Source organism: Dama dama, chromosome 11 (assembly GCF_033118175.1).
Source record: "Dama dama isolate Ldn47 chromosome 11, ASM3311817v1, whole genome shotgun sequence".
In the NCBI taxonomy this organism is placed as follows: domain Eukaryota; kingdom Metazoa; phylum Chordata; class Mammalia; order Artiodactyla; family Cervidae; genus Dama; species Dama dama.
In genome coordinates, this window is record NC_083691.1 from 6,542,541 (window position 1) to 6,565,529 (window position 22,989).

Below are 22,989 nucleotides of genomic sequence, written 5' to 3' on the forward strand. Positions count from 1 at the left end.
TTTCACTTCAGGATACAGGGTAAAATTACATTACAGTTGGCTGAGGGCACCCCAAATTCTTTGGCCCGAGTCTTCTGCTTTCTGGGGCTTTTCATTCGTTGTACATCCAGCCAGCACCAGCCTCCTTACTGCCCTTTGTACACAATGTAATTATTGTTAGAAAAATTCCAAGACACGACTTTTCACGTTCTGTGCGCCTTTCCACATTCTTCATGTCAATAACTTCATCCATACGCTGTTGCCTCTTACACTTCAGCTTCAGTTTTTGTTTTTGACTTGAACATATATTTTCATCTCATGTTTATGTCCTTACCTCTCATGTTTCCAGAGCAATGGCTGGAAAGAACATGGACTAATTCTTTAGTATTTTCATTTTTACAACAGAGAGAGTTCACAACAGTGACTCATTATAGCAAATATACCTGACTTTGTACCTGTTTTTTTCTGACGTGCTGTCTCAGTTCAGTCACTCAGTCATGTCCGACTCTTTGCAACCCCATGAATCACAGCACGCCAGGCCTCCCTGTCCATCACCAACTCCCGGAGTCTACCCAAACCCATGTCCATTGAATCAGTGGTGCCATCCAGCCATCTCATCCTCTTGTCGTCCCCTTCTCCTCCTGCCCCCAATCCCTCCCAGCATTAGGGTCTTTTCCAATGAGTCAACTCTTCACATGAGGTGACCAAAGTACTGGAGTTTCAGCTTCAGCCATCAGTCCTTCCAATGAACACCCGGGACTGATCTCCTTTAGGATGGACTGGTTGGATCTCCTTGCAGTCCAAGGGACTCTCAAGAGTCTTCTCCAACACCACAGTTCAAAAGCATCAATTCTTCGGCGCTCTGCTTTCTTCACAGTCCAACTCTCACATCCATACATGACTACTGGAAAAACCATAGCCTTGACTAGACGGACCTTTGTTGGCAGTGTAATGTCTCTGCTTTTTAATATGCTATCCAGGTTGGTCATAACTTTCCTTCCAAGGAGTAAGCGTCTTTTAATTTCATGGCTGCAATCACCATCTGCAGTGATTTTGGAGGCCCCCCTCCCCGCCCACTCCAAAAACAGTGACATGCTATAGACTTCCTTATTTGTTTTTAAACATTTATTTATCTGGCTGCAGTGGGTCTTAGTTGTGGCATGCGGGATCTTTGATCTTCATTGTGGCATGCGGGTTCTTTCAGTTGCAGCATCCAGAATTTTTCTTTGCAGCTGGCATTGTACACCCTATAGCATGCGAACTCTTAATTACAGCGCATGGGATTTAGTTCCCTGACCTGGGATCGAACCCAGGTCCCCTCCATTGGAAGCATGGAGTCTTAGCCACTGGACAATGAGGGAATCCCTAGACCTGCTTTTTAAAGAGATCTCAAGTTCAGGAAAACCTTTCATTTTGCATGCATCCCCTTCCTAATTAAAATCTGTTGTACCAACTTGACTGTCCAGCCATGACCCTGTCACATCAGAGCCCCTCTTTTGTCAGTTATGTTATAGGCTCTTGCCTGAGTAGGCATTTTCAACCCAAGGAGCCACACCACCCCAATTCACTGGACCCACTTCAGAATCAGCAGATGTATATATGGTTTGATAGAATCTGCAAAAATCTGTATTGTCAAAACACAAGGCTATCTGGCTCCTTGAAAGAAACCCTCTAATGCTGTCTCTCACATTTTATCTACTGTGGACAAATACTGAAGTCACTTTGGGTAATGGTTTTTCATCACTTTCACGGTTTGACAACTTTTACGTTGAACCTATATTTGGGGGTATTTCTGCCTTTAATTTAATGTATGAGGACAAGTCTTCCTTTGTCCAAGGAAATGAATTGAAATCTTTGTTAAACATTCAAGAAATAGAATCGCAGATGGTCTTTTGGATGACACATTTTTGTTTATAAAGTTCTATAATTTTTTGTTGTTGTTCTTTCTGTAGATGCAACCACTTGAATATTCAGACTCAAAAGGATTTTTAAAAACTTTTTAAGTGAGGTTTTTTAACATTCAGTCTGGGTAAATCTATATCGTCTGACACTTCTGTGTATGCGTAGGTAGTGACTTTTTAAAAAAATTTTATTTTTAATTGGAGGATAATTGCTTTACAATATTGTGTTGGCTTCTGCCGTAGAACAACATGAATCCGCCATGAGTATGCGTGTGTCCCCTCCCTCTTGAAACTCCTCCCATTCCATTCCGCTGCTCTAGGTTCTCACCGAGTACCAGGTCGTGTCCCCTGTTACACTGCAGCTTCCCATCAGCTGTTTCACACATGTAATCTGTACGTTTGATTGCTGCTCTCTCAGTTCGCCCCACTGTCTCCTTCCCCTGCTGTGTGCTCTGCCCCCTCTCGGTTCTGTGTGTCTGTGTCTCTATTCCTGTCCTGCAAGCAGGTTCATCAGTACCATTTTTCTAGATTCCATATGTATGCATAAATGTACGATATTTGCTTTTCTCTTTCTGACTTATACTTCACTCTGTATAACAGGCTCTGGGTTCATCTGCCTCGCTGGAACTGCCTCAAATATGTTCTTTTTTATGGCTGAGTAATATTCCATTATATATATGTACCACAACTTTGTTATCCATTCATCTGTTGGTGGACATCTAGGTTGCTCTGACAGTCTTTTAAAAAATTTTTTGTTTTACATTGGAGTATAGGAGATTAACAGGGCTTTCCTGGTGACTCAGATGGTAAAGAATCTGCCTGCAGTGTAGACCTGGGTTCGATTCCTGGGTCAGGAAGGTCCTCTAGAGAAGGGAATGGCTACCCACTCCAGTATTCTTGCCTGGAAAATCCCATGGACAGAGGGGTCTGGTGGGCTCAGCCCATGGGGTCTCAAAGAGTCGGACAGGACTGAGCAACTAGGCACTGACACAATAGTAGATTAACAATGTTGCGTTAGTTTCAGGTATACCTCAAAATTATTCAGTTACACATATACCTCTATCTACCTTTTTTCAAATCTCTTCTAACACTTCCCTCAAAGAGAAGAGGAAGCCAACACCAGTAATATCATCCCAAGGGATTCTGTTGAAATAGAGCCATTTGGAGCACTTCCCTGGCATCCAGTGGTTAGGATGCCTAGTTTCCACTACAGGGGGCACAAGTTTGATCCCTGGTTGGGGAACTAAGGTCGCACGTGCCACGGCCAAAAGAGAAAAAGGAATAGAGCTGTTTAGGATCTGGTGCTTCTCAGAGTGCCCAAATCCTTAGGAAAGCGGGTGTCTTACAGAATTAGAGCATCCTAAAACAGTGCCTTGATACCACATGGAAGTGCCCAGTGACACGGAAGGGATAATTCCCTTTCCTGAGGAAGTAACTTCCGGCAGGGGGATGGATTTCCACATTTCCCTGTGGAGGAGGGCTGCCTTCGGGTACCCTTTCTCCAGTCTGAGCCATTTATACAGAGGTGACTTTGGCAACTTAGTTTCTTCTTAGATTGGCTTTTTCCAGGGATTTTGATGTGTCTGTTTAGTATCCTTTTTGATTAGAGGAAGTATCATGTTAAAAATGGACATGTATTTTGGAGAAAGCTTTGCTGTGGCCGATTTGGGTCTCTTCCTTTTAAGTAGCTTTTGTGCTCATATTTCCTACATCAGTTCTTTGGCATCATTTGAAGAAAAAAAAAAAAAATCAGATTTCAGAAGTCTTCTTGAGTAAGCAAGAATAGTCATTATATCTGACCTAGAGAAACCAGTCTTCACTCTGACTGATACTGTAGGTCTATGGGAAGGCAAATTTTGTTTGTATTAAACTTTATGATTTAGGGACTTCTCTGGCAGTCCAGTGGTTAAGACTCCATGCTCTCAATGCTAATCCCTGGTCAGGGAACTAAGGTCACGCATACCACATGGTGGAGCCAAAAAAAAAAAACAACCCCAAAATACAAAAAAATAAATAAACTTCATGATTTTTTAGAATCTCTGATGAAGATAACTTCATGACCCAAACAAATGCCAGAGTTCAGGCTTATTTCATTGTTCAGTCTTCAATGTATAAAGGAGCTTAATCACAGTCTAGGTCATAAAACCAGACCTGAAAAAATAAAAATACCAATTAATACAATTGCACTTTCCTCATTTGTCTTTTCCGCTTACTCAGCCCCTTGTAGCTGAAAGCTCCTGCCAGGAGCCTTTGGTTCATTAGAACTCAAAGGAGCAATGAGAATTCAAGAGAAGGCTTGGTAAGGGGGAGGGGGAAGGAGATTCTGAAAAGGTGCCTGTGAGGTTGTAATCAGTTACTTGGACACATCCATTTGCAGTTCTCCTGGCAAATTTGGAGTTATTTGTTGAGTGTATATATAGTATACACTTATAAATTAAACATTTTCCATTAGGTCATACATTATCTGACTTTCTTCATCTTTGGCAATATGAAGCTTTCAAGTAGAAATTTTAGAGTATGTGTCATATGATAGTGGTTCCTCAAGTGCGTCTCTGAACCTCTGGAGGTTCCAGAAACCCTCTCATGGAGTCCACGAGGTCAAAACTATTTCCATAATGATACTAAGAGATTGTCTTTTTCACTGTGTGGGCGTTTGCACTAATGGTGTAAAAGCAGTGGTGGGTAAGATGACTGGTGACTTAGCAGGAATCAGGGTGCTGGCTCCAAGTTGTGGTAGTGGAAGTATCCTTAAACCAGAATACTTAAGTGATTGTATTTTGAGCTGGACTAGCTGCTTTTATCAGGGGCCTTCCCGGGTAGCTCAGCTGATAAAGAAAATGCCTGCAATGCAGGAGACCCTGGTTCGATTCCTTGGTCCAGAAATTTCCCTGGAGAAGAGATAGGCTATCCACTCCAGTATTCTTGGACTTTCCTACTGGCTCAGATAGTAAAGAATCTGCCCTGCAGTGAGGGAAACCATGGAAGACCAAATGAAGGAGGGCATGGCAACCCACTCCAGTGAATACTTGCCTGGAGAATCCCTGTGGACAGAGGAGCCTGGTGGGCTGCAGTCCACGGGGTTGCAATGAGTCGGACGCCGAGTGACTTAAGCACAGCTCAGCTGCTCCAGTCATGCTGCTGTGTTTAGCTGCTACGCCGTGTCTGACTCTCTGCAGCCCCACGGGCTGTAGCCCACCAGGCTCCTCTGTCCATGGGATTTCCCAGGCAAGAATACCAGAGCAGGTTGCTATTTCCTTTTCCAGGGGATCTTCCCAACCCAGAAAATGAATCCGAGTCTCCTGCATTGACAGGTGGATTCTTTACCACTGATCCACCAGGGAAGCCACTTTTATCATAGGATGTCGTTTTTACTTCAAAGAATAATCAACAAATGAACTCTTGGGTGTTTGGCAGACATTTTCTCTAAAATAAAAGAAGCAAGCCTGTCACCCCAAGGAAACAACTGATAGTATTTGTAGCCAATGATAAAATCCCAGTTTTTAAGTGGAAATTAAAGTTTTGGAAAATGTACCCTTGTCACTGTGACCTTGACTGTTACCACATATTTAAAGACTCATCAGATAAGATCAATAGTGATATAGACATGTGATTCTAAAATAGTTTATGTTGAAATGTGTTAACACTTGGAAGATCTGCATACATCATTGAAATAATATTTTCCAAATGACCAGAGCATACTATAGTCATGCCCAGGTAAGAGATCCATTCAAAGTGCAAGACAGACTAGTGCATTTTATTGTAACTGGTATGAAAAATTCATTGCCATGGTTTCAAATTTCGCATTGCAGCTAGCCTTTAAGAAACTACTATTTGTTGAGTTTGGGTATGGTATCAAATAAGAATATCCACAATTATCTAGAAAGGGCATTGAAATATGCCTCCATTTTCTAACCATTGCATATCTGGGTTAAGTTGTATTTTTTTATATACTTCCACGAAAATAAGGACCCACAACAGACTGAATGTGAAAGATGAGAATCCAGCTGTTTTCTATTAAACCAGACATTAAAGAGATTTGCAGACATGTAAAACAGTGCCATACTTCTCATTTTTTTGGGGGGAGGGGTTTTTTTTTAAGTTCTTAAAAATAATATATACATATATATATATGCTAGGTAAATTAATATACAACAAATTTATTATTCTTTTAAAATGAATTGATATTTTTTAAGTGTTTCAGCTTTTAATTTCTGATAGAGTAAATATTGATAGCTATAAACCAGATAACAGGAACTTCCCTGGTGGTCCAGTGGGTAAGACTCCTCGATCCTGATGCAAGGAGTCTGGGTTTGATCCCCAGTCAGGGAACTAGATCCCATGTGCCACAGCTAAAAGGTCCTGCATGCTGCTGCTAAGACCCAGCTCAGCCTCTGTGTGTGTGTGTATACAAACAAATAAACATACACACATGTGTATATAATAAAATTAGATGAACAAAGGCTCTTTGGGGTCTTTAATGAATTTAAGAGGGCAAAGGAGTCTTCAAAACTGCTGCAATGTGACATCAAACAGGAAAGGATACATTTTCTCTCTCTCTTTCTCTCCCTCCCTCTCTTTAAATCAAGTATAATTCACAGAAAATGGAAAGGACTCATTTTTGATCATGGTACCATCTGCAAAGTAGTAAAGGCTATTTTGAAAAATACCACCTACAATATTTGCTCACCAAAGAGTCTTTTTAAGATCTGGAGGGTTTTGGGTTGTTTTTTTCCCCATTAAGTTTTCCACATTTTCATCAAGAATGTAAGCAGGTTGATTGGTTTTTCATCTGTTTTGAATTTTCTTGTAGCTGCTGTCAAGAAGTCCATGTTGTGACCTCCATGTGACAGCAACAGTAGAGTCTTGCATCATTGAGGTGTTGTAATATAGCAGAAAAAAGATCTATGCTATATTCACGAGGAAGCACTAGCTTGTTACTGAGTCAAGTTTTTTTTTTATTATTAAGATCTTCTATCTTATTTGGACACTTATTTTAGTAAGTGCTTTATTACAGCTTGCAGAATGGTCTTGAATAGAGATAACTTTATTGAAAACATACTGTTGGTTTGAGGCCAGTAATTTTTAAGGTAGGTTCAATTCAAGTGTAAAATTTTTTTAAAAGTTCTTGATCTCAAAAGCTGTTGCTTTATATTGTACATATTAGTGCTAAAAAGAATTGCAAAATAATATAGTAAGGAAAAGTACGAAGTTTGGTTGTTAGCAAGAGCAGATGATCTCAATAAGTTTTCAAGGAAACATCTCTACCTTTAAAAATAGTAAGGCTGGGGACTTCCCTGATGGTCCAGTGGTTGACTCCATACTTCCAACGCAGGAGGCATGGGTTTGATCCCTGGTCAGGGAACTAAGATCCCACATGCCCTGTAGCATGGGCAAAAAAAAAAAAAAAGTAAGGCTCTGGTGGTAGAAATTATACAGAGAGAGGGGTCTCAAATGGAGGGAGGGGTATGAAAAGGAGTTAAATAAATGAAGTAATTATAAAACTGTATTAACAACAGTTTACTGATTAGCAGAAAGCTATAAAGTAGTCTTGCTCTGGGGACTCCCTGGTGGGCCAGTGGTTAAGAATCCACCTTCCAATGCAGGGCACACAGATTTGACCCCTAGTTGGGGAATTCAGATCCCACATGCTGTGGGGTAACTAAGTCCACGAGCCCCGAAACTAGAGAGGCCTTGATGCACCTCGACAGAGACCCAGTGCAGTCAAAATAAATTTTCAAATAAAATGGCTAATTAAAAATAAGAAGAAGCCTTGCTCTGAATAACTAGGAATGATTGCAATCATTACTCAAACTGTTTGTATATTTGTTCTCTCAAGTAGTTTAAAGAGATCTACAGTCTTGTTTACACTATAAATTTGCCTGACCATCCTTGTCCTTAGAGGTAACATAAATAACCTTCTTGAGCAGTGAAGTCTCAGAGTTTGTGAGATCTATTATTGGGGACCAGGAATCAATCAAAGTCTTTAATATTGGTCCTTGATTTTTGGTGGCTCAGCTGATAAAGAATCTGCCTGCGACGAGGGAGACCTGGGTTCGATCCCTGGGTTGGGAAGATCCCCTGGAGAAGGGAAAGGCTACCCACTCCAGTATTCTGGCCTGGAGAATTCCACGGACTGTATGGTCCATGGGGTCGCAAAGAGTCAGACGCGACTGAGCAACTTTCACTTTCTTTCACTTGATTTTTTATGGTAATGGTAAACATTATTAGGTATCCAGATAAATATTTTACAGTGCTAATGTTCAATTAGAAAACATTCTAGTAAAAGAAAACCTGAATTTCTTTTTTTTTTTTTTAATTAATTTGTTTAATTTTGGTTGTGCTGTGTCTTCACTGCTCTGCAGGGGCTTTATCTAGTTGGGGAGAGTGGGGGCTGTTCTGTTTTTGTGCACAAGCTTCTTGTTGCAGTGGCTTCTCTCCTTGCAGAGCACAGGTCTAGGCCCATGGGCTTCAGTAGTTGCAGCTCACAGACTCCAGGACACAGCCTCAGTAGCTGTGGCTTAGTTGTCTTGCTGGCATGAGGAATCTTTCCAGACCGGAGCTCGAACCCATGTCCCCTGTATTGGCAGGTGGAGTCTTATTCACTGTACCCCACCAGGGAAGTCCAAGAAAACCTGAATTTCTTTTTTTTTTAAATTTACTTATTTATTTCTTTTTTCTGAATTTCTTAAGTTGAGGTTTCTCCAACTGTTCTGTGGGGCTGGATTCCACTTTATGGAGAAGACAGGCAGAGGGGTGGCAGTTTGGGGTGAAGTGATTTGTTGAGTTAGGCTTCCATGAAGTGGAACCAAGCAGTCACCCTACGATTCTCCCCTGCACGTCCCTTCCAGCTCCCCATCTAATCTGTCACGAAGGCGAGCTGAGTTTGAGCTCAGTCGTGCGAGCCATGGACTGTAGCCCACCAGGCTCCTCTGTCCATGGGATTCTCCAGGCAAGGATACTGGAGGGGCTAGCCGTTCCCTTCTCCAGGGGATCTTCCCGACCCAGGGATTGAACCCAGGTCTTCTGCATTGCAGGCAGATTCTTTAGCATCTGAGCCACCAGGGACGCCCTCCTGACTGAAGTATAGTTGATTCCCAGTGTTGCGCCCATCTCTGCGGTATGGCAGTGTCTCAGTTATACTCATGTGTATATTCTTTTCTTATAATCTGTTTGATGCATTTTCAAACATTCTTTTCCATTATGATTTATCCCAGGATACTGGATATAGTTCCCTGGGTTATACATTAGGTCCTCGTTCATGCATTCTAAAGGTAATAGTTTGCACGCTCGCTGATTCTTTGTTCATGCTCTGTGGACTCCGTCCTTCTGCTCCTGGTTTTTCGCCTTTGGATTACTGAACAGTCCCCTGACTTCCAGCTCCTGGTGATGCTAAACCTATCTCTGGCAGTGCCCCTCCATTTGCAAGCCCTTCAGTGGCTCACTGGCGCCCACCAGAGAGTCTGGGCACCTTAACTCGGCATTCAAGGCCCTGGGTGATTCAACGCGGACCCTCTGGTTCCATCAGCCACTGCCACTCGTTCCCTTGCGTCCTACCCCCACCGGTCTCTAGCAAGACCAGTCCACTGATTCCTGGTCCTCCCCCTGCCTTTGTGTTAGCTGTGGCTGGAATTGGGGCTTCCCTGGTGGCTCAGAGGATAAAGCGTCTGCCTGCAATGCGGGAGACCTGGGTTCGATCCCTGGGTTGGGAAGATCCCCTGGAGAAGGAAATGGCAACCCACTCCAGTACTCTTGCCTGGAGAATCCCAAGGACAGAGGAGCCTGGCGGGCTACAGTCCACGGGGTCGCAAAGAGTTGGACACGACTGAGCGACTTCACTGTAGTGTACTGTGGCTGGAATACCTGCCCGCTCACTCTTCCAGACTGCCATTCTCAAGGCACTCTGCATGTTGGGGCTATGTTTTTTTCTTGGTTCCCCAGCCCCAGTCGCCATTCCTGCCCCACACTGTAGGCCTGACACACGGTTGAATGTTAAATAGAGTCTGTGTGAGTCATTTTATTTGTTTGAAGAAAGTAGTGTTTTGTAACTCTTCTCCCTCCCACTTCTTTGCCCCAAATTTCAATGAGCTTATGTTGAAAATTAACTTGCAAATGACCCTTAAGGTGCTAAGAGTGTGGCTGAGTTAACTCAGGAGTATGTTTCATCTCTTAGTTTTTGGTATCTGCAGAAGACACTCTGCTTTGCGTCAATACATTAAATATATCCAAATACCACGTTTCTAAACAGGAATAGGGAACGTGAACGGATGGGTCAGAGTTCAATATCTCAGGCAGTTTTCAAACCAAATTTGGTAATGTTGATTTAAAATTGCTCAACGAAAAAGCACCCAAGTACAATCATGGAAAATGTTAGAACTGCTTTCTACGTACTGATATATTGTTGAGAGAACTGTGCACTGAAGTTATGTTAATCACAGAGAAAGATTACAAGCTCTGCCTTTGTTTTTTTTTTTATTAACAGGATCAATTTGACAACTTAGAAAAACACACACAGTGGGGAATTGATATTCTTGAGAAATACATCAAATTTGTAAAGGAGAGGACAGAGATTGAACTCAGCTATGCAAAGCAACTCAGGTAAGTTGATATTGAGAAAGGTTGTTTGTTAACTGCAGAATGAATGTAAGGGCCATTTATATCCTCATTTTATACCATAAATGTGTAAGCCTTTAAATATTGATTTTCCCCTTTCAGGAAAGCTTATATTTCAGTAAAAGCAATTTTTTTCATATAGAAAATTATTTTTCAGAGCACAGTAAACAGAAAAACCAAGTTATGGCTTTTATGCTCTGTTGCTTAAAAGGTTAGCAGCTGAATTTTGGAGCAGCTTTTTTTCTTTCCCCAGAAAACTTTTTCTGAAACATAACAACAGAGAAGTATACATATCATAAGTGTATGACTCCAGAAACTTTCAGAGTGAATACAATTTTGTGATCAGCACCCAAGTCAAGGAACAGAAAATTACCAGCCTAAGCCCCACTCCCCCAGGCCTTCCCGTTTCACCCCTCTCCCCCCATCCCCGTGGTGGACCACTCTACTGATCTCTGACCACATGGGTTGGTCTGGCATGTTTTTGAAGCTTTGGTGAATGTTATCATTTGTTAGGCACTGTATGTATTTGGTTTCCTTTGTTCTTCTTTACATCTGAGAGATTCATTCATGTTACAGGTTGTGGTGTTTTTGTTTTGGTTGATGGATGTGTCAGAGCTTGTCTGGTCTACTGTCACCAGGAGATTGCTTGTTTCCAACCTGGGACTGTAAAGTACATGTCCAGGAGTGGAATCCCTGAGTCTTAGGCCTTGTGTGTGTTTAGATTTAGCAGACGGAATCAATTTTCCAGAGAGCTCGTCTGATTCATGTTCCCTCCAGCAGCGGCTGAGAGGTCCTCAGGCAGCCCTTCTTATAATTCCAAGGACAAAATTATCCAAGAAGTTTGTGTTCTTACGTAAAATATTTAAAAGTTGCTGGCAAAACTAAACTTGAAGTGGCAAGATCTTTAATGATTTCTTGTTTGGTTGGTTTGTGCAGATTGTGAATATCTAGATGACTTTTGATTTAGAAACATTTCATTTTAATCCAAAGACCATCTGGACAAGGTGAATATCGGGTATCTTTGAAAGAATCATCTTAAAGAGCTCTTGTTGTCATTTAATAAGCACCTAAGTGGTACGTATGGTACACTTCATGGATGATAAGTTTTGTTTCCATTGAGTAAATAAAATACAATATATATTGCTCAATGAAATCATTTTTATAAAGAATTTTTTATAAATTTACTATTTATTTGCTTAATAGTACAGCTGGGAAAGACTTGCAGGCAACAGGAGACAGGGGCGGCAGAAGATGAGATGGTTAGATTGCATCATCGGCTCAATGGACGTGACTTTGAGCAAACTGTGGGAGATAGTGGAGGGCAGAGGAGCCTGGCGTGCTGCAGTCTGTGGGGTCACAGAGTTGGACATGACATAGCGACTGAGCAGAAGTAACAACAGATTTCTTTAATAATAAATACATTATTTAATAGTAATTTGATAATTTACTTACCATGAATTAAATTGTCTTTATTTAATTTTGCTTAATAAAATTTAAGTAAGATTAAATTTACTCAATAAGAATTTAATAAATAAACTTGTTTTTATAAATAAATTGTATTCCAGATGAACTTCTGATGCCTTATATGTGTATCAGCCTCATTAGCAGTTTACAGCTTTGTAACTGACAGTGGGAGTGGTGAAAGACCTGCTCCGTGTTGATTATTTAAACATTGCACTGCCGTAAAATGCTGTCTTTCCTGTGGAAATGGGTTACATAACAGCTTAAGCCAAAGTGTGCTGCGCTGTCCTTAGTCTCCCCTGATGGATTTCCCTATCTTTGTTGACTTTTTCTCTTGGCGTCATCCCCTCTTTCCTGGAGCCTCCTCCGCTGTCCTGTTTTGCTTGGGAGGTTTGCCATCTTATGTCATGAAGTCTGTCCTCGGCAAGCTTCTCCATCGGCTCTATGTCAAGACAGAAAGGTGCTGCTTTTGCTGCCCTCTGGGAAGCACGTGTCTCCCAGCCCTTTCTCATCACTCTCTGTGAGCAAGAGAATTTAGGTAACAAAACTGGAGGCTATTGGCAAAGACTCCCAATTCCAGCAATAGGTTTCGAGTAACATTTAATGGCTTTCCATTGACCATTTCCCCCTGTTTCAGATCTAGAATAGCAGTGTTACTGCTGTGGCCGTTATCTCTTGGGAAGTCCTTTTCCTGAGATTTAAACGTTAACATTTGTTTCACTCCATCCTTGCAAAGTATCTAAGTTTGTGCTTAGGCTGTGTGCTTAGTCACTTAGTCATGTCCGACTCTTTTCGACCCTATGGACTGTAGCCCACCAGGCTCCTCTGTCCATAGGGATTCTCTAGGCAAGAATACTGGAGTGGGTTTCCATGCCCTCCTCCAGGGGATCTTCCCAGCCCAGGGATCAAACCCCAGGTCTCCTACATTGTAGGTGGATTCTTTACCCTCTGAGCCACCAGGAAAGCCCTGTGCTTATGGGAGAGGTTGACAAAAACAGATAATGAGTAACTGAACCTTGCCTTCAAGACAATTACTAATCCTCTGGACATGTCTTCTAATCTTTGAGATCTGGGCAGGGCCGTTGGTGCTGAGGAGTAATCAGACTGTCTTTCGTTGATCTGCTTTTCCATTTGCCTGAGTCTTTCATGGCTTCTCTTGCCACACATCCCAACATCTCCTTCCTATCCTCACTGCTTGCTTTGTGCAAAATTGAAGATATCCTAGGAAAATGTCCTTAGAGTCTGACACTCTATAACCCACCTGTCCGAATCTGTTCCCACACCTGGATGCTCCTGCCGGAATCCCAGCCCACCTCTTACACACTAGGCTTTCCCAGAACTCTATTCCACTAGTTTTTGCTCCATCTCCACATTATCAGTGCTTCACTTTCTATTAGATCATCCCCATCTGCACAAAAACGCACCACTGTCTCCCGTTGTTGAAAATCCACAAAGAAAGCAAAACTCCTTTTGAGCTCACCCCTCCTCTCCTTATTAAGCTCACCTGAGTGAACTGCTCCTTGGGGTGCCCATGACCTTCATCCTGTCCCAGCCGGTCGCCTGTCCTCAGTCCTAGCCATCCTTCACCCCTCAGCAGCTTTGATGGGGTGGATGCTGCCTCCTCAACACTTCCCTCACTTGGCATCTGAAACCCCCATCTCTAGGCTTCCTTCCCATCTCACCGAAAGCTCTTTGGAAGGCTCTGCTCAGCCTTCCCCAAGGTTCCTCGTCTCCTCCCGCCCCTTCACCCCTATCTGCCCCAGTGCCCAACTCCCGGTCATCTTTCCTTCTCAGTCCATGCTCTCCCAGCGATCTTGTCTGTCTCTTGGCATCCAGGATGGTCTCTATGGCAACAGACATGTGTCTGCAAGCTAGACCTCTGTCCTGAACTCCAGAAGCAGGTTGCTCAGAGTGTCCGTTTGGATGTCTAGAAAACATCTCACATGTAACTTATCTGAAAAGGCATCTCTCCACTCAAAATCTGCATCTCTGCAACCCAGTTACCCCCCCCACCCCCACCCCCCACCCCCCACTCAGTTTTCCTCAGAGTAAATCGGAAATCCTTATGGTGGATGTACTACAAAGCCGGCGTGAGCGGTCTCCCTCCCTCTCTGACATCTTCTTTCCCTTTGTATCTCTGCTCTAACCATCCCCGCCTCCTTATTCAACCTTGTATGTGCCAGGCCTGCTCTCACCCCAGGGATGCTGTGTGGCCGTTCATATGGATCACATGGCCACAGGATCCACGTGGCCAACTGCCTCACCTCCTTCAAGTCTTTGCTCAAATGTCACCTGCAGAGTGAGGGCCTCCTTGCCTCCCTGCTGTACTTTCCAGTTTTTCCAAAGTGCTGTTAACTTCCTAATATTGTATAATTCTCTTATATACTGTTCATCATCACCTTCCACTTCCTTCCTGCTAGAATATAAACCTCTCAAGGGTAGGGCTCCTTGAGTTGTGTTCACTGGTGAATCCCCATAGTGTGGAACAGTGCCTGGCACATACTAGGTGCTTAGTAAATAGTTGTAGAAAGAGTGAATCAACGGGAACAGATCTGCAATATTTGGTCAACACTGTTTCAAGGAGAATTACCTGTTGGCACAGGCATGTAAGAGCTGATGAGGATTTAGCAACAAAACAGAACAACTAACAATGTGTCAACAGGGTTGGGGGAGTGGATTCTAGTGAAAGAGACGCAGGAAGTGCCAGAGCCTGAGGGGCTCATCTCACTGTGGAAAACAGACCACATGCAAATGAAAAAGGCCGTAAATCTCTGAAAGATAGCATTTTATCACCTTGAATAAGTAAAACCAGTGGTTCCTGAAAGGTTGATATGGGGCAAGGGTTACTTAGTCACACTGGCCAGGGAAAATCCATAGCCTGAGAACTGACGGACAGCAAGCAAAGGTCTGAGAGTCGTTCTTCCAGGCCAAGGAATCAGCAAGTGCAGAGCTCCTAAAGTGGTGAAAAGTTCGAGGAATGAAAAGGCCATTGTGACTGGAGCATATTCAACAAAGACGTGCTTGAAATATCAGTATGATGTTGAAAAACATCACTTTTGGGGGGAGATGTCTGTCATTAATTCTTTTCTGCATTAGAAGAAAAAAAAAAAACGCTAACTTATTTTAGATGTAGAAGATGATAATTAGGGCTTTGGTTTCTGTAGGTCAGTGGTTAACAAACTATTGGCCACCTCTGTGGCCCAATCCATCACTGCCTGGTTTTATAAATAAAGTTTTATTGGAACATAGGCACATCCATTCATTTATGTATTGTCTGTGGCTGCTTTTGCAAAAAAAAAAAGGCAGTGGAATAGTGCAACAGAGACGACGTGACCATGACCTGCTTGCAAGTCTGAAATATTTAGTGTCTGGTCTTTTCTAAGCTTGCTTATGTATGTATGTATGTATGTATGTATATATATATATATATAGTATATATATATATATAAAATATATATGCTTATATAAGTTTGCTGACACCTGCTATAGTTACACTCCATTCAAGACGAGTGTGCATGAATGCTCAGTCGCTTCAGACATGCCTGACCCTTTGCAACCCTATGTACTATAGCCCACCAGGCTCCTTTGTCCATGGAATTCTCCAGGCAAGAATACTGGAGTGGGTTGCCATGCCCTCCTCCAGGGGATCTTCCCGACCCAGGGATCGAACCCATGTCTCCTGTATTGTAAGCAGATTCTTCAATGCTGAGCCACCGGGGAAGCCCCTCCATTCAAGGCAGGGTTAAATTCTTAATATAATCTTAAAATATGTTATATGACCTATATAAGAGAACCAACTATTGATTGCCCCTTAGCAACTGTTTCTTAAAAAAACAAAACAAAACAAAAAAAAACACTGACTTATTTGTTATGACCAGGTAATGAACTCATGTGATTGAAACTTCTAATCCTTGCTTCCCTGAAGTTCAGGGTGGCCTTGCCTTTCTGCGTCCTGCAGATTATTCTAGGAGTTCATGTTCATCTTTTACAGCTATTCAGTGTTGTATGGGATTGGTGGATACGTTGATTGTTCCCAGCTGTTTGCAACTTTGAAAAGTTGCAATGAATAACTTTGAATGAAACACTTGGGCAAACATGTCTACAGAATATGTTCCTAAAAGTAGCACTTTGGTTCTGGTAACATTTGCCAAGTGGCCCTTCTTGGAAGCTGTAACATTATCACCATTCAAGAGTGCATGGCACTGCTACTTGCCTTGACCCTCAGTACTTCTTGTGACCTGTCTTTTTTTAATCTTTGCTGATTTGATAAGTAAAAATTGCTAGATCTGAGCAGTAATTTATGTTTTTCTTAGTAAGAATGAGGTTGAATATGTTTTTATGCGTTGGAGTCATTTGTACTTTCTTCTTGAAGCATTCTTATCCTGGTCAATTTCTTTTTTTTTTTTTTAATTGGAGCCCATTGTAAATAAAAGGAAACTGTCAAAGTCATTTTATAAAATATACTGCATGTTGTATATACAAGGTATTAAATTTAAATTTACTTGAACAGTTAGCAAGATATTAAAGTGAAACTTGAAGGATTTACCAAGCTTGAAATATTAAATTCTTACAAGATTTAGCAAAAAAAAAAAAAAAAAAAGCAGGTTGTCCTTACTGTTTGGTGGGGTTTTTTTGTGTGTGTGTTTTTGTGGTTATTTGTTTTGTTTTTAACTCATGTTGTAATTTTAAACAGGCTCAGTTGACTCACTGCTAGGAAAGATAAAGAAAAGAGTGTTTACCTCTTTTACTTCCTCTCCTAATTGAGTTATATAACTATATAAGTTGGTTTATAAAATGAGTCTCACAGTTAATTTGTCTTAATTACAGATACATGTTCATCACCATTCCTTCTACCACAGCCTCTGCACTTGTTTGTTGGCATCAAGAAAAAACAGGGATATTTTACCCCTGATGGGAACTTTTGGCATGCTCTCCGAGCTCTTTCTTGTTTGAGAATACCACTCTACAGTCATCCCTCAGTGTCTGCGAACATCGGTTCCAGGAACCACCTCCTCAGATACAGAGATCTGAAGATGCTCAAGTTGCTTTATATAAGAAGGCGTAGTATTTGTGTATAACCTACACATATCCTTCCCAATATTTAAATCATCTCTAGATTACTTATAATACCTCATACAATGTAAATACTGTGTCAACTGTTGCCAGCATGAAGCAAATTCAAATTTTGCTTTGGGGAACTTTCTGGAATTCCTCCCTCCCCCCCAATATTTTTCATCTGCAGTTCATTGACTCAATGGATGTGGACCCCATAGATAAGGAGGATAGACTGCGCCTAACAACAGTGTGACTTGAATTATTCTCTAGTCATTCTTTCTCTCCAAACTTTGTTGCTACATTGTCTTCTGGTGGAAAAGTCTAGGGGCAGCCAAATATTTATTCTTTGTAGATGGCTTCCTTTTTTGATTCTATGAAGAGTTTTTCTGTGCCACTTAGCAGTTTGGTAACTTTTCCAAGCAAAGCTTTGTGGTTGATCCCTCTTTATCAATTTTCCTTACAGCATTTTCATTTGCAAAGTCAGTTGTTTTTTTCATGCCCTTATATATTTTCTTCCAGATTGGGTTTTTCTCTGTCATTTTCCTCCTCCCTTGTGTTCTGTATTACATTGCATCTTTTCACCTTGCCTATATTTAATGCAGGCAGTTTAGTGAAGTGCTTACAAGTAACAGATTCTAGAGCAGTGGTCCCCAGCCTTTTTGGCACACCGGTTTCGTGGAAGACAGTTTTTCCACGGACTGGGGTGAGGGAGGGATGGTTTCGGGTGTTCAAGCGCGTTATATTTATTCTGCACTTTGTTTCTGTTATCATTACATCTGCCCCACCTTGGATCATCAGGCATCAGATCCCGGAGGCGGGCGACCCCACTCTAGAGTCTTAGTGTCTGGAATGTTCTTCCACTTAACAGTAATAATGATTTGGGGCAAATTACTCTATGTGCTTTGTCTTTTTCATCTGTAGTATGTGAGTAATAAGGATGATGATCTTTCCTACCTTACAAGGTTGTTGAGGGGTCTTAATGAGATAAAGCATGTAAGTGTCTTAGGCTGATGGCTAAGCATGTTTTTGGTATTAACAAGAGTCACCAGTGCTCCTGTTTGATCTGGTGAACGATCATTGCTGTGCTTCTGGTGCCATTGGTCTTGCCTTGTCTCCATTGCAGGGTAAGGGTAGGGGAAAGTGTTACCAAACCAAGTTCGTTGGCCAACATGCAGTAAGCCAAACACTGAGATGCTGAGGTTTGCAGCAGAGAAAGTGTTCATTCACAAGGCAACCAAGGGAGGAGGCAAGAGAACAAGTCTCAGATCGGCCTCCTGGAAGGCGAGGGGCTTGGGATATTTATTAAGGAAGCAGGGTGGTGGTTGATCTTAGGTGTGGAGAAAGATGATTTCGGGTAGGACGAGGTCATTCATCTTCTGTGCAGGTATACCTGAGTTACTGCTTCTTTGTGGGATGCATGTTCCAAAATGGAGGTGCTTAGCATGATCTGAGGGTGGAGTTTCTGACCCTATGCCATCAAAAGGCCATTCACTGGACACCTGTGCAGCTCCAGTTTTAGGTGGGGCTTCCCTGATGGCTCAGATGGTACAGAATCTACCTTCAACGCAGGAGATCCAGGTTCAATCCCTGGATCGGGAAGATCCCCTGGGGAAGAGTATGGCTACCTACTCCAGTATACTCGCCTGGAGAATTCCATGATCAGAGGAGCTTGGTGGACTACAGTCCATGGGGTCTCAAAGAGTCATACATGACTGAGCAACTAAGACACAAAAGCAGTGTTAGTTGGCTTAAACTTAAGCTCAACACAGCTGACTCCAGGTTTCTGGAAAACAACCCAGGCAACATCTTACCGTTTTCAGCTGCATGATGCTTGGAAGACAAGCAAAGCTTTTGTAGCAAGAAGGCAAGCTTGAATGGTGAAGGCAGGTTACAAGCGGAGGGCTTTTTATCAAACTGGAAGGCAAGCTCAAGAATTCGTATTAGTCACCAGTTTCGGTTAACCCCATGGGGTGCCTAATTTTGTACCTCTTGTCTTTGAGACTCTGAGTTTCATTGTCTCTTCTGAAATTTTGTTAGTGTTTCTGGTTTGACATTCACTCCATTAGGTCACAAGCATTCACTCCTATTCCTTGGGCATCCTTAGGTTTGGGGTGATCTCCCCCCGGCATTCGGCTTGCAGCCCTGGGAGGTGGAAACCCAGGTGGCCAGCCCCAGCCCCAGCCAAGTCCTGGATTCTGGGTGCTCAGTCTTTCTGTCTTCCTCCCCAAACTTTGCTGTCTCTGTTCCCTGAGTGCTGGCTCAGCCCTCATTTTACTTCTGTCCGACTCGATTTTCAGTCAGTCCATGTTCCGTGGACTTATTCCCCTTCCAGTGACTGTGAGGGAGGGGTCAAGCATCTGTTGTACACTGTTCTAGAACCTACCATCCCTCACATGACCCACCACTTCTCAAAGTGTGTAGACTGAGGTTATGTGCCTTTCTTCATTGGTTTATTTTCTGCTCTGGAAAATTTCCTGGCTTTTATTTCACCTCTTGTTGGAAAAAAAGCACAATTCTCTGATGAGATTTTATTTTGCCATCTTTATCTGGAAATCTGCAGTGAGCTTTTAAAAGTATAAAAGAAAGATAGAAAAAAAAGATTTCCTGGGTCCAACCCTAGACCTTCCATTTCAGAGGATCTGAAATGGTGCCTAAGCATCTCCTTTTTAAAAGCCGCCTGGCAGCTCTTAGGAACAATCAAATTTAAGTCTAGTGTTTTTATTAAAAGATGTGTATTTTCCTCCTACCCATTAATTAGCCTATCTGAAGAGCAAATATATAAAACACTTGTTTCTCAGAAAGATCTCATAAATTTAAAGTTACTTTTGGTGGTTTATTTGCTTGCTTATTTTTAAAATAACTTCATACAAATAGGGCAAGAAAGCCCATTTCGAGAGAATGGAAAGGCAATTGCTCCTTTTTTTTTTTTTTGTAGTGGTCCCTGACAGAAGTATCTTTGGATCTGAAGTTCTCTTCTAGACCTCTTAAGGTTTTAGTTTTCTGTTAGCATTTATGGAGTGAATTATTCATTGATGCTTTTAAGAAGCATTTGAATGCTATATATGTTTAACATTGTCAAAGTGATACTCATGCACAGAACTGGACCATCTTTACTGGAGATCACCCACAACAGGTCTTTAATCCTGTTTGGGGTTTGACTGGGAAAACGGAACTATAAAAAGTACTGGTTTCTCCTGGATCTCGTCAAGCTCTGCTTCGTTCAGTTAGGTATAAAATTTGAACTATTTTTATGGCTAAGGACTGGAAGCTAAAAAGAAAGTGTGAGTTTAAATAAACCTCTAAAATAACAGTTTTGAATGGGTTTTTATATAAGGTGTGAATTTAGAAGTGGCATTTTTCCATTTGTAGTTTATGGTTAGCAGAAGAAATGGTCAATATTTAAAACCATGCACTAAAAATAGCTCATGAAACCTCTAGGCTTTTCAATAGTGCAGATCACATATATGCTGCTTTAAATATATTTGCAAAAGAATCTATTGATTATCTAGTCATCTGCTTTACATGGCTCCCCTTTTAATATTCCTGGTGCATGTAAATTGGAGCTACTGTTTTTATTAGATCTATCTTTTTTTTGGCTGCACTGGGTCTTCATTGTGGTGTAGGGCTTAGTTGCTCCAAGGCATGTGGGATATTAGTTCCCCAACCAGGGATCAAACCCACGTCTCCTGTATTGGAAGGCAGATTCTTAACCACGGGACCACCAGGGAAGTCCCCAAATCTTTAAAGATGAAAGGTGGTAGACCAACTCAAAGAATTCCACTGTGTTTTCGATACGTAAGATTTCTCTTTTCTGCATTATTGTTTTTCTCTAAAGCACTTGCTTTAGATATTTAATATTTAGGAAATATTGCTTCTTCACAGTCTTTTGAGTCTAAATCTACCAGATAATCTTTGCTGCGAGAGTGTCAGTAGAGAAAACACGATGCGGTTTAAGCACAGCTCATGTGATAGCAACCTCCAAGTCAGTACATTTTTCTTTTATCAGTTTGTCTACTTTTAAATTGTTGTGTACCCCTGCCTTTTTAAAGTAATTGCAGCAATCACTATTCTATTGGGTGATATATATTCCCTTGGAATTTCAAAACTGTAAGGGACAAGAGAGGTCGTTTCACGCCCCTGCCTCGGGGTTTTAGAGATGAGGAACTGGAAGCACAGACTTGCCCATTGATTTGTTCGAGGTCACACCACCCAGACACATGCGCTCTGGATTCCCAGAGCAATGCCCTTTTTACTGAACTCCTCTGCCTCTCGTGTCATCTAGTAACACCTGTTGGAGATGAACTCACGTTTTACTCTGTAAAATGTACCATGATCAAAATTGCAAATTTATTACTGTATACTTCTCTAGGCACATCTGTAGATTCAGGGGAAATGAAAGAAATTAAATGTGAAATAATGAAAGTAGCTACTATGAAAGAGGAATAGCAATAGGGAATAAAAAGAGAAGTGAATAGTGAAATGGTGTCATTTGGAGAGTCTCACTGTGGACCGCTAGTCACCTCCTAGGACTGTTCTTTCTCCTCCCCTTCTTCTTTTTTGTAAAAATTGAAGTATAGCTGGTTTACAATGTTGTATCCATTTCTGCTGTGCAGCAAAGTGACTCATTTACACATATACTTACTGAGTCACTTCTTTTGCGTATTTTTTTCCATTATGGTTCATCCCAGGACATTGAATATAGTTCCCTGTGCTATTCGGTAGGACCTTATTGTCCATTCATTCTACAGGTAATAGTTTGCATCTACTAATCCCGAACTCTCTGTCCATGCGTCCCCTTCCCACTCTCCCCTTGACAACCACAAGCCTGTTCTCTGTGTCTGTGAGTCTGTTTCTGTTTCATAGACAGGTTCCCCTGTGCCGTATTCTGGTATTTGCGTTTCTCTTTCTGACTTACTTCACTTAGTATCATAGTCTCTAGGTCCGTCCATGTTGCTGCCGATGGCATTGTTTCATGCTTTTTTATGACTGCATAGTATTCCATTGTGCGTGTGTACCACACCTTCTTTATCTACGGCTGTTCTTCTAACTACAGAAGCCAAAATAGGACCCGAGAGAAATCAATCAGTGGAGCCATTGGTGAATTTTCTTTTTTCAAGATCCCTCTTAGTTTTTATGAAAATTTAGGCACACAGAATGTAGAGGGGAGTATTGGATTCTTGACCTGGAGGTGGGATTAAGAAGAGAGATTAGAGCAATTTTGGCTAATCTGAGTGTGTTCAGTGTGAGTCTGCTACACAGGTTAAAAGTTCTCCTAGTTAAATGTCTTAGCATAAACATCCCTCCAAATATTGTTTCTATTTCCTTCAAGGAGACTTAGTCACACAAGTGGTTTTCATTAGTTCTTTGAAAGAGAAGCCACACAGCCTTGAAAACATGCCCTTTGAATTTTAATTTTAAACATTCGGACCCAGTCCGCATGTTTGCCTTGGATTTAGAGCAATAATGTTTGACTGAGGATGAGTATACGGGCTGGTGACCTGGTAAGAAAAAGTACCCTAGCTCAGTGCTGTAAATAAAAGCCACTGCATAGAAACCCATGGTCTGCCCTCTCTAGTTAAATAATATCAGGTCTTAACATCCAGGTGAGTGACCAGCTGGTGACCGTGTCTATTCTTATTTGCTCTATCTGTAGCTAAAAGATTCAAACCTATGCAAGTCTTTCACGTTGAAAGATGGAAGGAAATAAATGGATTTCAGCTGTGAACATTTTGTGACTTTTTAACTTATAAACAAAAACACTACCTTCATCTTTTATCCCTGATTTCTCAATTATCTTTCTGTATAAGGTGACATGTCTGCCTTTTTGTTTTAGGAATCTTTCAAAGAAATACCAACCTAAAAAGAACTCGAAGGAGGAAGAAGAATACAGGTGTGTTTATCATTGATTGTTATGTGGCTGTATATATATGTCATTGGTGATGATTATAAAGGAAATCTACATATATTCGGTAGATGTAGGGTA

At 41.7% G+C, this 22,989-nt stretch overlaps 1 protein-coding gene across 6 annotated transcripts in view; it reads left to right on the plus strand.

Annotated features, from left to right (window-relative positions):
* Nucleotides 1-22,989, plus strand: part of FNBP1 (formin binding protein 1) — a 133,850-nt gene that overhangs the window by 35,766 nt on the left and 75,095 nt on the right. For all 6 annotated transcript variants that reach the window (XM_061154412.1, XM_061154411.1, XM_061154413.1 and 3 more), the window contains exons 2-3: nucleotides 10,360-10,475; nucleotides 22,840-22,896. In XM_061154412.1, the coding sequence (XP_061010395.1) occupies nucleotides 10,360-10,475; nucleotides 22,840-22,896 (173 nt within the window). The remainder of the gene's footprint in view (nucleotides 1-10,359; nucleotides 10,476-22,839; nucleotides 22,897-22,989) is intronic.